The sequence below is a fragment of the Trichechus manatus genome, unplaced genomic scaffold (genome assembly GCF_000243295.1).
Source record: "Trichechus manatus latirostris isolate Lorelei unplaced genomic scaffold, TriManLat1.0 scaffold00008, whole genome shotgun sequence".
Taxonomy (NCBI): Eukaryota; Metazoa; Chordata; class Mammalia; order Sirenia; family Trichechidae; genus Trichechus; species Trichechus manatus.
In genome coordinates this window covers 30,355,389-30,372,762 of record NW_004443944.1, presented here as the reverse complement: position 1 = coordinate 30,372,762, position 17,374 = coordinate 30,355,389, and the positions used below count along the sequence as shown (strand labels likewise).

Here is a 17,374-nt window from a genome sequence, read left to right as displayed (position 1 = left end):
CTGTAATTCCGTTTCCTCATTTGTCACATAGGATAATACTACCTGGCCCCAAGTCATTCTCTACTACTTTGTTACTCAAAGTGTGGTACTATGGACCAGCAGCATCATCGTCCCCGGGAGCCTATTAGAAATGTAGTCTCTCAGGCCCCACCCCAGACCCACTGAATCAGAATCTGAATTTTAATAAGATTCCCAGTGACTCATGTGCACATTTCTACTAGTAACTTCTGAGATATAAAAAGAGACACTGATGAGTAAGTACATTAATAGACACATTCCTACCAGACCAAGGGTTTCAAATTGGGAGCCTATGGACCAAATCTTCCTGCAGATCTATTTGGTCTGTCCAGCATGGTAGCTTTACAAAATCAGATCCAGTTCACCACAACCCCACCACCCCCTACTGTACTGCACCCAGAACATTTTCATTTATGCCACTTGCAGGGCTCCGGCAGTCAGTTAAGTTTGCACCCCCGTCCTAGCCAGATCCTATAACTAGCAAACATTTGCATAGCATGGCTTAGGTTTCTGAACTTAAACCACTGAAAAAAAAAAAATTCACAGGCTTTGAAATCAGATCTGGGTTCAAATCCTGCCTTAACTATCATACTAGTTATGTGACCATGGGCACGTTACCTTCCCTTCACTGATCCTCAGTTTCCCCATCTGTAAAATTTGAATCAAAACGCATACTTGCAAAATCATTGTATGGATTAGAAACAGTATGGGCAAAGCACCCAACAGGCAGTAGGAGCTCACTAAATGGGTGTCATTATTAGTAGCAGCAGCAGTTGTAGTTGTCAAGTCCCATGTGGAGACTGGGTATTATGATTATCCTCATTTTACAGGAAACTGAGGCTCTGAGAGATTAAGAACCTTCCCCAGGGCTATACTATGGTGGTGTGGGGACTCAAACCCATGTCCTCTAGGGCTAGATCTGTACTGCCCACTAGAACTTTCCATGAGGATAGAAATGTTCTGTATCTATGCTGTCCAATAAGGTGGCCACTAGCCCACATGTGGCTACTGAACACTTGAAATGTGGCTAGTTCAAACTGAGAGGTGCTGTAAGTGTAAAAAAAAACACCTGATTTTGAAGACTTAGTACAAAAAAAGGATGTGAAATATCTCATTAATTTTTTATATTAACTGCATGTTGAAGTGATAATATTTTGTAAATAGTGCATTAAAAATATATTATTAAAATTAATTTCATCTGCTTCTCTTCACTTTTTTTTGAAGTGGCTACTAGAAAAATTTTAACTGCATCGATGGCTCACATTGTGTTTCTACTGGACACAGTGACTCTAGAACTTCTCCAACAGAACAAAACCTGAAGGAAGGAAGTTAATAATTTTTTAAAAAGCATCTGTAACCCACTGCCCACCAACAAGCAGCCCTGTGTTACATAAGAAGAACAGTCTGAGAACATACCCACCAGAAAGAGCCCTCAGGGCCCTCCTCTGAGCTGGAAGACCCCTGAGGCCCAGAGAGGTGTGACTGCCCCGGTCACACAGAAGTCAGCAGCGCAGCTGGAACCAAGCCCAGGCTCCTCAGCCTGAGGCGGGCACTTGTTCCACCACTCAACAGTACCTAGATGGGATTTGAGAATCAGTGCTTTTATTTTGGCAAATGTCACCCTGGGAAAATAAAAACTGGAGACTGAGATCCATGATTGTGAGAAGACAGGATCCTCTGGGAGGGTTCACAGATACAGCCAAACATCCAGCCTCAGCTGGACACCACCTGCACCTGCTCAGGTGTGGAAGCCCCCATAAGCACCTGGGGCCATGTCACTTTGAGGAGCGCCTCTTGTTGTAGATGAGGAAGTCTGAGATGTCGTGCCACACGTTGCTCTCCTCATACAGGTAGGTCATGGAGGACTGCAGTGAGGGCTGCAGCGTGGACTGGTGGTACTCAAAAAGCCACAGCACCAGCCCCCAAATAGTCGCGGTGACCAACGGGAATGGGTCCCACCTGGGCTCGGGGATGTAGCCCTTCTCCACGCCCAGGCGGCACAGGGCATACAGGGTGCGTGACATCAGGTACATGCTGATCTACAGGGAGGGAATGACAGGGGGTTACCAGAGGGCACACCTACTGGGAAACCCCTCCCCCGCAATGCACTGGAGCACCTACGATGCACCAGGTCAGTGTTTTTCAAAGCTGGTGTTCGAGAAGATTTGAAGTGGTATGTAGCAGGCTTTTATAATATTATTATTTACGTCTTTTATATATATTTTTTCATTAATTTTTTAAAAAATTAATGACAAAATTAAAAAAAAATTAATATATTTACATGGTTTAAAACCAAAAGTAACTTGACAGCAAAAGTATAATCCAAAAAAAGGAAAAATTGATAAACTGGATCTCATCCCCATTTAAAACTTTGGCTCTGTGAAAGCCCATGTGAAGAGAATAAAAAGACAAGCTACAGACCTAGAGAAAATAACTTCAAACCACATATCTGACAAAGGACTAGTATCTCGGATATATAAAGGACTCTTAAAATTCAACAGTAAAAAAAAATTCAAAGAGAAAATGGGCAAAAGACATGAATAGACATTTCACCAAAGAGGATATGCAGATGGCAGATAAGCACATGAAAAGATGTTCGGTATCATTAGCCACCCAAGAAATGCAAATTAAAACCACAATGAGATACCACTACACACCTATCCGAGTGGCTAAAATAAAAAATATGACATATCAAATGCTGGCTAGGATGTGGAGAAACTGGATCACTCATATATTGCTGGTGGGAATGTAAAATGGGACAGTTTCTTTGGAAAATTGTTTGGCAGTTTCTTACAAAACTAAACACGCAACTATCATACAACCAAGGAGCCAAGGTGGCGCAGTGATTGGCTGCTAACCAAAAGGTCGGCGGTTCAAACCCACTAGTTGCCTTTGGAAGAAAGATGTGGCAGTCAGCTTCTGTAAAGATTACAGCCTTAGAAACCCTATGGGACAGTTCTGCTCTGTCCTACAGGGTCGCCATGAGTCAGAATTGACTCGACAGCAAGGGGTTTGGGTATCATACAACCAGCAATTGCACTCCTAGGCATTTATCCCAGAGAAACAAAAACTTAAATTCACACAAAACCCTCATACACAAATGTTCTTAGTAGCTTTATTTGTAACAGCCAAAAACTAGAATCAGCCCAGATGTCCTTAAAAGGTGAAAGGTTAAACAAACTGTGGTACATCTATGCCACGGAATACTATCGTTGTTGGTAAGTGCTTAAGTCAGCTCCAACTCATAGTGATGCTATGGACAACAGGACCCTATGTCCATCACGTGAAGAGATGACGGTGGGATACTGCTCAGCAATAATAAGGAACGAACTCTTGAGACACACAACAAGTTGGATAAATTTCCAGGGAATTACACTGAGCGGAAAAAAAGCAAATACCAAAAAGCCACGTACTGTATGTACCATCCAATTTCTGTAACAATTTTGAAATGACAAAGTTTTAAACTAGAAGACAGATTAGTCAGTATGGATGAGCAGGGGTCAGAGAAGGCGGGGAGGGGAGTAAGATGGGCGTGGCCAGGAGTTGCTAGACTTTGGAACATCACAAACCAGTGAAATATCTAACAAACAAGAAAACTGAGGAAAATTTCTCAAAATACAAAATGCTCATACCCTTAGGGTCCATAATTCCACCTCCAGGAACTTTTCTAATGGACACACTGACACATGTGCATGAAGACCTCTGAATAAAGACGTGAATTGCAATAGGTGTATGACACCAAAAGGTTAAAAACACCCTAAATGTCCATCCAGAGGGGACTGGTTAACCAGGCTGGTCCAGTAACACACCAAAGTGTTCCGCAGATGTTAAAAAGGACGAAGGATTAGTTTCTGTTCCAGGGGATGAAAAACATTTAAAAATGGATAGTGGTGATGGCTGCATAACATGGTGAATGCAATTAATGTCACTGAAGTGTACACTTAAAAACGGTTAAAATGGCAAATGTTTTGTTATATATATTTTGTTGTTGATTGCTGTTCAGTCGATTCCAACTCATGGAGACCCCATGTGTGCAGAGTAGAATGCCCCATAGGGTTTTCAAGGCTGTGACCCTGCAGAAGCAAACTGCCAGGCCTGCCTCTCCAGGTGCCTCTGGGAGAGTTCAAACTGCCAACTTTTTGGCTAGTAGCTGAGTGTTTACCCACTTGCGCCACCCAGGGTTCCCTACATATTTTACTACAGTAAAAAAAAATTTTTTAATTAAAAAAATTAGAAAAACATTTTTAAAAAAGGATGAAGGTGGAAACAACCAAAATGTTCACCAACAAATGAGTGGATAAACAAAATGTGACATATACATATAATGGACTACTACTCAGCCATAAAGAGAAACCAAGTCCTGATACATGCCCCAATATGGATGAACCTTAAAAATATCATGCTGAGCGAAATAAGTCAGTTGCCAAAGGACAAATATAGCATGAGCTCACTTACATGAAATAAGCAAGTGTATAGAAACCAAAGATAATTAGTGGTTACCAGGGGTGGGAGGGAGGCGGAAGAGGGAAGTTTTTGCTTCAGACGTACTGAGTTTATGTTACTAGCAATGGCAGTAAAATGATTTGGAAAAGGATCACGAGAATGGGTGCACAGCTTGAAAAGTGTAATCAATGTTACTGAACGGTACATGTAGAAATTTTTGAGATGGTGTATGTTTTGTTACACATATTTTCACTACCAAAAAAAAAGGATGAAGAATTGATAGAAAAAGGGCTCCAAAATACATTGCTATGTGGGAAAAAAAAGTATAGTATGATCTTATTGGTGGAAACCTCTGATATGCATACTAGTATAAGCACAGACCATTTCTGAAAGGTTACACAAGATACGGTGAACAGTGACTCCCCTGGATAGTGAGCTTGAGAGATGAGGGTGGCACAGCGGACGTTCTTTTCTATTTATTTTTCAATTTTATCACGATGCATCTCAAACACCTAGAAATGCGCCAGTTATACAGGAGGTGTTAGTCTGCAATACCTTTTGGTCAATGTGTCTCATTTCTAGAACTTAAGAATATTTAAGAAATTTGAGGGAGGCAAATAAAGGGGGCTGATAACTTTTCATTCAAAAGTTATCATTAAAAACAAAAACAAAACAAAGACAACTAGTATTTAGCTTCATAAAAAAGGGAATTTTAACCTCGAAAAAGGGGGAAGGATAGGTCACAGAATAAGAGATAATTCTCTGAGGGTAGTTAAGTTTTCTTTTATGAAATCTTACTCCAGGGTCATTTTTTTGGTTTTTGGTTTTTTTCTTTCTCTCATCGCATTGCAGAATGGTTTAACAAAAGTATCTCTGCCCCAGAGAGCGGCAGACACATTGATTTGGGGAACCATGGGATTCAAACAAGCTGCTTGGTTTACAGACAGGGAAACTGAGGGAAGAAGTAACCTTCCCAAGGTCACACAGGGACTGGTGAGTCACAGACCCTTAGAGATGGAACGGAGCCAAGAGTTCATCCTCTTCACCTGCCCGTCATCCCCAGGGAGGCTCTTTACCTGACTGTTGATGTTGTTGTAGTCTCCAAATATCAGGAAGCCCCCGATAAAGGCAGCCAGGAATGAGTGTACCTGGTAGGTTTTACCCTGCACATGGGACTGCAGGGCACAGAGCCCCTTGTAGGTGAACACGAAGTAGGCCAGGTTCCGGGAGTGCGTGTACGTGCTCTGAAGGATGGCCCACAGCTTGTCCTGGAGGCTGCACAATGCAAGGATTTCCCATTAGCACAGGTCCAGCCGTTCCAAGGGCATTCACCCATTGGGCAGGCAAAGCTGAACCAGGCCAGGAGCCCACAGGCCTTTGATCACTCAGCCCCAGGCCTCCCCGCTCCACCATCCTCAAGGCCGCTCCTCAATTGATTCAGGCCTTGACTCAATGCCGCCTCCTCAAAGAGGCTTTCCCTGACCATGGTACATAAAAGAATGCCCATCACATGCCATCCCCTGCTTTTCTTCTCCTTCATAGTTCTCAGTACCACCTGACAACTATAGGCTTGTTTACTATCTCCTCCAACCTCTACCTATGCCCCCAGTGGAAGTTCCCTGAGATCTGGCTTTTTCATCCTCAGGGCCCAAAACAGGGCCTGACACATAGTAGGTGCTCAATAAATATTTTTTGAGTAGACATGTGAAGAAATGAGTGAGTGAGTGAATGAGTGTCTACTACGTACTGGGTCTGGGGATACAATTCAAAAAAAAAACCAAGTTGTCTTGCTGCCCGTCATGGGCTTATGAACTAGCGGGAGAGCTGTTGTTGTTGGGTGCCATCGAGTCACTTCCAACTCATAGCGATCCCATGTGACAGAGTAGAACTGCACCACAGGGTTTTCTAGGCTGTAATCTTTACAGGAGCAGATCGCCAGGTTTTTCTCCCATAGAGCTGCTGGGTGGGTTTGAACCGCCAACCTTTTGGCTAGGAGCCGAGCTCTTAACTGCATGAAATAAATAACCACAAAATAAAGGCTCAAACTTTGACCTTGACAAAAGATGGTCCTAGGATTTGAAGAATGAGGAGTCAATGAGGTCACGAGGAGGTAGAAGTGCATCCCAGGCAGAGGTCCTGAGGAGGGACAGAGCGTGGAACCTGAAGGAACTGAGAGAGGCCATGGTGATCACAGTAGAGACTGTGGGTGAAGGATATGGGGGAGAGGTGGCAGGGCTAGACCCACAGGACTTTATGGTCCATACTGAGTCTTGGCTTTATCCTGAGAAAAGTGAAAATTTGAGTAGGGGAGGGTGACGTGATTCACTCTATCTTTTGAAAATTCCACAGGGGCAGCAAGGAGGATGCAGAAATGGGGCCAGCATGTACTCTGGAGATCAGTTCAAGGATGGCAAATACCAATGCCCTGAGGACCAGATGAGCAAGGTGGGTCTGGTGGAACCTATGGCAATCTGCCAGTTGAGTGGGGACAGGAGTTAGATGGTGCTCGCCCTGAGGGAACATAGGCCCAGTATTGCCAGTTCTAAGGCAGGAAAGCTAGACTTCATGTGAAATAGCTCCATTTTTTAAAGTTGGCACTAATTCCACTTTCAAAATGTTTCGAGAATCTGACCACTTCTCCTCACCTCCACTGCCACGACCAAGATCACTGATCACCTGGATTACTGCCAACTCCTAATTTACACCTACTTCTGCCCTTGTGCCCACCCCCTCTGTTCTTAACATGGCAGCAAACTCTCAACCCTTAAACTATGAAAACGTCAGTCAGATAATGGCACTTCCTTGCTCAAGATCTTGTAACAATTTCCTGTTTCACTTAAAAGGAAAAGCCAAACTCTTCACCATGATCTAAAGCTGGACAGGACTGGCTTGAGTTACCCCTGTGACCTTCCTCTCTTTTTCTTCCCCTCAGTCCCTCTGTTCCAGCTTCCTCAAACTTACCAGGCACAATCCTACCTCAGGGTCTTTGCACTGGCTGTTCCCTCAGCCTGGAACATTCTTTCCCCTGTATCACTTGGACAGCTCTTTCAACTCCTTCAAGTCTTTACTAGAATGTCTCTTTCTCACTGAGGGCTTCCCAATTTAATTCTGCGACCTACCCCCTCCAGCACTCCTGATCCCCTTTCCCTGCTCTAATGTTTCTTCCCTATAGCCCGTATCACCTTCTAACATTTCATATACTTTCCTATTTATTATTTATTTTCTGCTGCCCCCTGCTAGACTATAAGCTGTATGAGGGTGAGGGTCATTGTTTCTTTTGTTCACTGCTGTATCCCCAGCACCCAGAATAGCAAATGGCACATAGCAGATGCCCAATAAATATTTGCTGAGTAAATGAATGAGCTGAATTTTTTAAAAACCAGAGGGCAAAAAACCCCCAAAGCAAACAAAAATAAAGAAATAAATAAAAATACAAAAGAGAAAGTCTTGCAAACTGGAATTGGCCAATAGGCTGTTCATGTGTAAGTCCTATAAGCGCCAGAGGAGGCAACATACATAAGACCACAAGGAGGTTTCTGGGAACTGCCATGAGGGGAGAGTTATGGGAGATGAGAGGAAGGCCAGGAAGCTTGAACAAGGGAGGGGCAGTCAGGGACAGCTTCCCAGAGGAGGTGATCCTCTGAGGATAGGTGGGGGTTGCCAGGAGGAAATAAAGGTGGGGTGGGAGAGGAAGGGGCATTCCTAGCGGGGGGTAATGCATGAGCAAGTATAGAGTGGAATCACATGTGGCATGTGCATGGAAGGGCAGTGAGTCCTGTGTGCACCCCAGGGTGGATGTAGGGGAGTAGTGTGAGGATACAGCTGAGGCCAGAGGGCCCTGAATGCCAGGCCTGAAAGTGGGCTTCTTTTGAAGACTGTGGGCATTTCTGAGCAGGGATAATAGGATGAGAGTTGTACTTTAGGAGGCGTGTGTGTGTGTGTGTGTGTGTGTGTGTGTTGGGGGGACAGGCTAGACCCAGCTAGGAAGCCACTGCAATCGTCCTGGCACTGAGGGCTGACCACATTCTCTCCCAGTTAGAGGGGTGCTCAGAGCGGGGTGGGTACCTGCCACTCCGGAAGAGAAAGGTCATAACTAGTGCATGCGGGGCCCGGATTTTGGCTCCATAGCTGCAGAAAGAGAAGAAAACAGTTACTACTGCATCACAATTTTTTTCTGGGCTTTCTTCGACCCCTCATCCCCTCTCTCTATCCCTAGTCCTGGCATCACTTTGGAGGGGAAATAATGCTGGTTCTTGAGCTAGATCTGGGTTCAAATCCCAGCTCTGACATTTTGTGGTACTGTGGCCTCAGGCCTGTCATTTAACTTCCCCAAGCCTCAATTTCCCCAACTGTAAAACAGGATGTTAGACCTCGGAGGGCTGGCTGTCATTTCGACAGGAGAAGGTGATATATATAAAAGGCCTCCACCATGCCCACTCAACTGGCTGTGTGGAGTCGCTTCCTGGGCACCATCCTGCCTTTCCCACTGAAGCCAAACTCGTGTTTTAAAAACATAAAGCAGATCACACCACTCCCAGCGTAAAAGCCTCCAATGACTTCTCACTACTCCTGGAATAAAATCCAGACTCCTCCCCTCAGCCATGAGAGCCCAGCAGGACTTGGCCTGTCTCCCCTCCCCTACCTGGCCTCATGCCCTCTTCTCTGGCTCCAGCCACATTGGCCCTCCAGGAGGTGCTCTGACATACCTCTTGCTCTTCTCTGCCTCCTTGGCCTGCTCCTCATACTCCTCAGCCTGGAGCAGTCCTCCCCCTCCTCATCAGGCCACCTCTTCCTTAACCTTCCAGTCTCAGCCGGTTCCTCTGGCAAGGCTTCACTGAACCTCTAGCCTAGGTTAGGGCCGTGTTTTCGTTGCCGCAGATGCCCAAACTTCTCTGCAGCACTTTTCACCTCCATTTTAATGACCCAGTCATTCATAATTATGTATTCTGTTGCAATTATCTCTCTCCTCCCCTGGACTGTGGGCTCTGGGGGACAGGGACTGTGTCTGCCTTGTTCTCTTCAGAGTCCCCAGCACCTCGCATGGGACTTGATATACAGTCCATGCTCAATAAATGATTGCTGGCTGACTGATTCTAGAACAGCCCTTTATTACCCTTGATGGAAGGTTATTTCTAGAAGGTTCTATCTTTAGCCTGGCCCATCTTAAAGTTAACAAATTCCCTAAAACGGTTGTTAAGTAACATTGTACTTCCTTCTACCTGTTCAAAATGTACCTCTTTCCAATTATTATATACAGGATAATCTCAACTTTGTGAAAATGCATTTAAAAAAAGAAGGCTGGAAGGAAATATGCTAGTGTTATAACTAATGTCCCCAGGGCTGGAGTGATATGGGAATTTATTTTTGTCTGATTTTTAACTTTTCTGTACTGCTAAAGTGATTAAGCATTGCTTTTAAAATTAAAACAAACTGAAATAAAAACTTAAATAATTGCCTCTTTTTAAGGTTAAAACCTCTTGTCCCTGACCTCCTCATTGGAACATCTGGAGATTATGTAGACAAGACCACATTCACCTTCATTGTTTTAACTATACTTAAGTGGGTACTGGAAAGAAGATGAGATTTGACACCAAAGCCCTGCCATGTTTTGCTGTGTGAACGTGGACAAATCACTTAACCTCTGTGAGCCTCCCTTCTCCCATCAATTAAAAGTATTCTCCATTTCAGAGTTGTTTCTGGCAGTTAACAATATAGCACATGTGAAAGTTCCTACCTCAATCAATATTAGTATCTCTTTCTTTCTTATTCTTTTTTATTGTCCCCTACCCAAGGCCCAAAGCACCCTGGTGGCAACGGTTAAGAGCTTGGCTGTTAACTGAAAGGTTGGTGGTTCGAATCCACCCAGCAGCTTCATGGCAGAAAGACCTGGAGATCTGTTCCTGTAAAGATTATAGCCTAGGAAACCCTACGGGGCAGTTTTATTCTGTCACATGGGGTCGCTATGAGTCAAAATCGACTCAACGGCACCTAACAACAACCCAATGCCCTGGTCTTACCAGGATCTAAAAATCTTTGGCAGCCAAGAAATGCAGAACAAAATTCAAATTCCTAAAAACAGCCAGACTTACTGGATTGATAGAGACTAGAGGAACCCCTGAGACTATCACCCTAAGACACCGTCTGAACTTGGAACTGAAGCTATCCTGAAGGTCACCTTTCAGCCAAATAATAGATTGGCTTATGAAATAAACAACATCACTGAGTAATGTGCTCCCTTAAGCAATCAACTATTCAAGACCAAATCGTCAACAGTTACCCAAAGGCAAAAATGAGAAGGTAAGGAGGTGAAGGGAAGCTAGAGCAATAGAAACAACATCAGAACGGACATAATGAGAATGCCAACACATGGTGAAAGTTGTAACCAATGTCACAGAACAATTTGTATAAAAATTGTTTAATGGGAACCTAATTTGTTGTGTAAACTTTCACCCAAAACACAATAAATTATTTAATAATTAAAAAAAAAAAAAGTTGAGAGCCTCCTTGAGACAACAGTCATAAACCACAACCACTTGAACAATATCGTCATCCAAATAGATGTGAATGTTCACCACAGCTGTTTGTAACAGCAAGCCTGTGTCCATCACCAGGGGGCTACTGGGGACATAAGTAGTGGTTCTGCCATTCAGTGGATACTATGCAGTTGTAAAAAGAAAGAGGTGGCTCTGGGTACACTGACATGGAGAGGCTTTGATCTATTAGATGACAGAAGCAAGGTGCATGACAGTGTGTGCAACAGGGTAACAATCATTTAAAAGGGGAGAGTCTTCTATAAACCTAAAATAAGCTCAAAATAACAACTTTTTTAGAGGTGTCGGGGAGAATATATGTATTTGTTTGAACATGTAGAGACACAGAGACTGGACAGAGGGGCCGCCTTGGGGGAATGGGTGACAAAGGGAAGGGGGGGGCAGGACTTTTTATTAACTTTTTGTGCCTTTTGTGAATCTGTTATCTAACGTTTAAAAAACCAAATTAGAGCCATTAAGCATGTTAACAATTTGAAGCCGGTTTTACTGTTGCAGACGCCAGGTTGAACTGTCTGTCTTCTCCCTGTCTTATCAGGGTAGGACAGGACAGCCAGGGTCCCCAGCCTGGCCCCAGCAAGCTCTTCTTCCCTTCCTCCAAAGCCATGTTTCTTTCTCCTGAACAAACAAGCTCTCAGCCTCCCTCCAGCTGACCAAGGCTAAAAGTGTCCTTCCTTATACCCCAGACTCAAGCTAGACAGCGCTCCCAGCTCCGCATATCTACCAGCCACCCTTCCCAAACACCATCGGTGACTCTCCCACAGGATGACTCTGTGTCCTGAATAAAAGGGGTGCCCTGGATTAAAAAGGACTTAAAGGACATAATGGCAGGTGCAACGTGATGTCCTGGCGGAAACCCTGATCTGGACAAAAGAGCTGTAGAAGGCATTTTAGGGAAAACTACACAATAGTCAATATTACAGGATTATTATTAATTTATTAAGTGTGATCATGATAATATGGCCATATAGGAAAATGTTCTTATTTCTGAGAGATGCATAGTGAAATATTTAGGGTGGGACATCAAAGTGAGTTAAATTTTAAAAAACTCTAACATCTCAGCTGTCCTGGGATGCCCTTTTCCCTCTGGCAAATTCCAATTCAGCCTTCAAAATATCACCATCACCACCTGGATAATACTTTCCCTGATCACCTGACACTGCCATGGGAGCTTAACTGTCAGTCTCTCCCTTGGACTTGAGGTCCTTGCAGGTGGAGACAGCATCTTATCACTAACCAGTAATGTGATCACTGCCTTAGGGCACCCCTGTATAGTAGCACTTATTGCTTCCATTTTACAGGGGAGGAAACAGATGAAGGGATTTGACCAGGATCACCCAGCTATTAAAGAAGAAAACTTGGAACCTAGGACTTGATCCTAGCCAGTGCCTGCCCTGGTTGGGAAAGTCCCTTGAGGTCACAGGTGTGGGGGCAGGTGTACAAGGCACTGGGTAATGCTTGCTGCCACCAGGGGCTTGTATGACTCCTACTCACTCCTGCTTTGTCCTGAGAATGTCTTGGCAAAGGGGTCACTGATGTTATCCCAGGAACCATCACACCCTGGTCACACCAAGGTATGGCTGATATGACCGGGCAAGCAGCAGCAGGAACCAGCGTCTACATGACTCTGGGTGCCCATGGAAGCCAAGAGCCTGGCACTGTGGTCCGGCATACCTGGTTTTGTATCCTGACTCTAACACCAAGTAATGTGACAATGGGCAATGAGTTTACCTCTTTAAGCCTCAGTCTTCCCATCTGGAAAATGGGGATAATGGCAATATCTATCTTGCAGCCTTGTTCATTCATTCAGTAAATATTTATTGAGGGCCTACTATGTAGTGCGTGGCAGGAATAAACCAAGGAACAAAGCAGATAAAAATTTCTGTCCTCTTGGAGCTCACATCCTAGTGAGAGATGGACTATAAACAAGATATACAAGTGAGTAAATACTATGGAGAAAAATAAAACAGGCAGGGAGGTGGGGAGCTCAGGGATGACCTCACTCAGGAGGTGACACTTGAGCAGAGGCTTGAAAAAGGTGAGGGAGTGAGCCAGGCAGACATCCATTTGGACAAAACAATAATAGCAACAGCCAACAGCTATATGGTGCGTGACACAACAGCCACAACAATGGACTCAAACATATCAACAATCATGAAGATGGTGCGGGACTGGGCAACATTTTGTTCTGTTATACATAAGGTCAACAAGAGCTGGAGCTGACTACACGACAACTAAAAACAATTATAGACTAGGAGCTGTGCTAAGCATTTTGTACACATTGACTCAATCCTTTGATAGTATAAGTACTATTATCCTCATTTCATAGAAATTGGGGCTCAGAGAGGTTAAGCGACTTGCCCAAGATCACACAGGTAAGTGTGGGCACCAGAATTCAAATCAAGGTAGTGTGGCTCCAGAGTCCACAACCTCTCCACCATGCCAGGCTGCCACTAGACTGTCAAGTCTATTCTCTGCTGTGTCCCCAGTGCCAGGCACACAGTAGCTCCTCAATAAATGGCAGCTGTTATGCATGAGGTTTCAAGGAGGAGAGCTTCCTCCAACCACTAGCCAGGCGTCTACCTGCCCAGAATGCTCTCTGAGGAACTTCTGCCCTCAGGGGTCAGTGGTTAGGTAAAATGACCTCCAAGACCTTATCCAGGACTGATGGCCAGGTCAGCATCAATCTACTAAGCAAATATTTGCAGTTTCTTTTACATCCATTGTCATTCCTGAGACTCACACCCCAGGAGTCCCTGAGCCAGACAGAAACTTAGACCAGGACTGAGAAACAGGATGTGAGCCCACGGCAGCAGATAAATGGGGGAGGCATAGGTAGGAGGGCCCACCTGCCTGCCAGAGGCCAGAGTCCAGATTCCGAGTGTGCAGATGGGGCCACTGAGGCCAGACAGACACAAGGGCACACAGAGAGGCGGGGGGGAGGGGGTGTGAGGGTGGAGGGGGAGGGAATTGGGCCCAAATAGGGGAAAAGAGGGACTAGCAGAGGAGGGGCCAACGCAAGGGGGACAGGTTGCAGAGCACGGAGGATCCCAGAAGCAGTGCAGTGGGAGCGCCAGCTCAGAGCTGGGAAGGCGCTCAGAACCCAAAATCCAGCGTCCACTGCGCAGATGGTGGACATTGAGACCTAGAGACACACTAGGGCTGCTCAAGGACACACAGCGCGGCAGCGCCGGGCCTCGAACCCGCACCTCCGACCCGCGCCAGACCCGTCCCTCAGCCCCGGCTGGGATCGGCTCGACAGCCCCACTCACACGGCCCCGTTCCGGAAGCCCTTGAGCACTGCCAAAGCAGTGTGGTAGCGGCGCTTGCGCAGCAATGTGTTGACAGCCAGGAGCAGGGCCCGCAGCTGCGGTGGGACACCCATCGAGCGGACAGCGCCGGGGTAAGCAGCACGAATGGGAACACGCACAGACTGCCTAGGGTCCCGGCTGCACCGCCCACAGCGTCTGGACCGCCCCGTCACGTTGCTGCACCCATAGGCTGTGGCCGCTTCTTGTATCCGGGGAGAGCCAATCACAGAGTACGTGGGTCACACAAGGGAATGGGACGCCCACATTCCCCGGGATGTCTGTAAGACTGGAAAAGAAGGGAGAGTTTGTAAACCAATCACAGAGCGCTCTGCCTCACTCGGCCTCAGGCAGTTTAGAGCTACAAGTCTGGATTTGTCCAATTAGAGGGCATTTTCCTTTGGGGCGTGCTCTCTTCATCCGTGGGCTTCGAGGAAGGTGTGTCACCGTGGGTTTTGAAAGAGATTTCATCGAAGAGATGCCGCCTTCCCTGGAGTTGGAATAGGGTGGTGACACCAGGGGGAGCCGGGCCTCATCTTTACGTTTGACAGCTCTGATTGGGTAACAGTGATTTTAGCGATCTTCCAATTAAAATCGAAACTCCTCCCCGAGGTCCGCAAAAGAAGACCCTGAGTGATCTGGCTCCTGCTTCTCTCTCTCTAACCTCACGTCCCACCACTTGCCCCCTCACTTCTTCTTGTTGTGTGCCCCCTAGTCAATTCCGACTCATATTGACTCTATATGATAGAGTAGAACTGCCCCAGAGGGTTTCCTAGGCTGTAATCTTGAAGGGAGCAGATCACCAGATCTTTTCTCCTGAGGAGCAGCTTGTGGGTTAGAACCGCCCACCTTTTGCTTAGCAGCTGAGCGCTTAACCATCGCGCCAGCAGGGCTCCTTAAGGGTAAGGGGTTGTCACAGTAAGAACGCTTGTCATTGCCTGGTGACACTTTTTTTTTTAATTTTATTTATTTTGTTGTTGAGAATATACACAGCAAAACATACAGCAATTCAATAGTTTCTACATGTACAATTCAGTCACGTTGATTACATTCTTCAAGTTGTGCAACCATTCTCACCCTCCTTTTCTGAGTAGTTTCTCCCTCATTAACACAAATTCACTGCCCTAAGGGTCCTGTCTAATCTTTTGAGTTGCTGTTGTCAATTTAATACCATATAGATAGTTCTTAAAAGAGCATAATGCTCAAGGCAGACATTTTCTACTAGTTAAGCTAAACTATTGTTTGTTTTTAAGAAGACTTCGGAGGATATTTTTGGTTTAAGGTTTAAAGATTATCTCAGGGCAATAGTCGCATGGGTTCATCCAGCATCCATGGCTCTAGAAAGTCTGGAGTCTATGAGGATTTCACATTCTGTTCTGCATTTCCCCCCTTTTGGTCAGTATTCTTCTATAGAATCTTTGATCAAAATATTTAGTAATGGTAGCCGGGCACCATGCCTGGTGACACTTTTAAATTTTATGTAACTCTAATTTCATCAGGGCAGGATGTTTTAATTTATCTTTGCCCAGAGAAAGCCAATTTATTTATTTAACGGGCACTTTCACAATACTTACTGTATGCCTGAGATTGTTTCCTAAGTGCTTTTTTAACCATTTCATTCTCGTATCATCCCTGTGAGGTAGGCACTGTTACCATGCATATTTAACCAATGAGAAACTGAGGCACAGAAAAGCAAAATAACTTGCTCAAGGTGATATAGCTAATAACTGATGGAGGCAGGATTCGAATCCAGGCTCTCTGGCTCCAGAGTCTCTGATCTTAACCACCATGCTTTGCTGCCTTCTACCAGTACCAACAAACCTAGTAAGGTGCTGGGGCCTACCTTTGCTTTGTGTGTCCTTACTTTCTTCCCCTTGCAGTCATGAGTCTAGTTAAAGCTGCTCATGATTCTTCCCTCTCTACAGAGAAGTTATCTTTTCTGGGTAGCTAGAACACTCGTTGTGGAGGGTGACACTGGAAGTTTCCCAAACTTGTCCTCCTCTCTGTTTGGCTTCACTCTTGGAATTACTACATTACCTATCCCAGGAGTCTCTAAGCTGTGATTAGTTTTGGCTGAGTGTCAACCAGCTGGTCCTGAGGGAACGGGACATATGATTGATGGATTTCGGTGGAGGAAGAGATGGAGGTGAGGAGCTGAAAGTGTGGAGCAGGAGGCAGCCTGACTGGGAAGCTTGCTGAAAGTGGGGCTCTACGTCCCTGAACGCTATTTCAGATGTTCCATCAGTGAGGCAGTCAATCAACAGGCATTTCCCAGGTTGCCAGGCTCTGAGGTCTATCCTGAGTGGACAAAGCCCCTCTTCACTCAGAGGGATCCCCGTTTCAAGGGATGGTAAAAGGGAAACTGCCAATGGCTGAAGAATATCACTTCATAGGAGTGGTATCAGGTACGGTAAGAGCATAGAGCTTTGAGGGAGGAATAGCTTCTGCTATCGGAGATTAGGGACAGCTTCCCAGAGGAGGCAAGCAGGCAAGCTTTCTGTCTACGTATTGTTTAGATGAGGGTGGGAGAACAGCAGGAAGAGGGAATAGTGTGTGCAAAGGCCTGGAGAGCAGGTGAAAATTAACTATGTGTGTACCTGTGTTATGGACTGAATTATGTCCCCTCAAAAATGTGTGTATCAGTTTGGCTGGGCCATGATTCCTCGTATTGTGTGATTTTCCTATATGTTGTAAATCCTGCCTCTATGAAGTTAATGAGGGAGGATGGGCAGCAGTTATGTTAGTAAGGCAGGACTCAATCTACAAGATTGGATTGTGTCCTGATGCAATCTCTTGAGATATAAAAGAGAGAAGTGAGCAGAGAGACAGGGGGACCTCATACCATCAAGAAAACAGCGCCAGGAGCAGAGCATGTCCTTTCGACCAGGGGTCCCTTTGTGAAGAAGCTCCTAGTCTGGGGGAACACTGATGAGAAGAAGGCTGACAGAGAGAGCAAGAGCCTTCCCCTGGAGCTGGTGCCCTGAATTTGGACCTTTAGCCTACTTTACTATGAGGAAATAAACTTCTCTTTGTTAAAGCCATCCACTTGTGGTATTT

At 45.4% G+C, this 17,374-nt stretch overlaps 1 protein-coding gene across 1 annotated transcript; it reads right to left on the bottom strand.

Annotated features, from left to right (window-relative positions):
- Positions 1-1,440: 1,440 nt before the first annotated feature.
- Positions 1,441-14,435, bottom strand: PXMP4 (peroxisomal membrane protein 4). Its single transcript, XM_004370434.2, has 4 exons — positions 14,282-14,435; positions 8,527-8,589; positions 5,538-5,736; positions 1,441-2,057 (listed from the first exon to the last, which is right to left on the bottom strand). Exons 1-4 carry the CDS (start codon positions 14,392-14,394, stop codon positions 1,794-1,796), a joined length of 639 nt encoding a protein of 212 aa, XP_004370491.1. The 5' UTR covers positions 14,395-14,435; the 3' UTR covers positions 1,441-1,793.
- Between the last annotated feature and the right edge of the window lie 2,939 nt (positions 14,436-17,374).

Coding starts and splice junctions, on each gene's coding strand:
- PXMP4 (XM_004370434.2), bottom strand. CDS start 14,394: ATGGGTGTCCCACCGCAGCTGCGGGCCCTGCTCCTGGCTGTCAACACA. Junction 5,737..8,526: donor TTTCTCTTCCGGAGTGGCAG/GTACCCACCCCG, acceptor TGCATTGTGCAG/CCTCCAGGACAAGCTGTGGG. Junction 2,058..5,537: donor ACAACAACATCAACAGTCAG/GTAAAGAGCCTC, acceptor CCCTCCCTGTAG/ATCAGCATGTACCTGATGTC.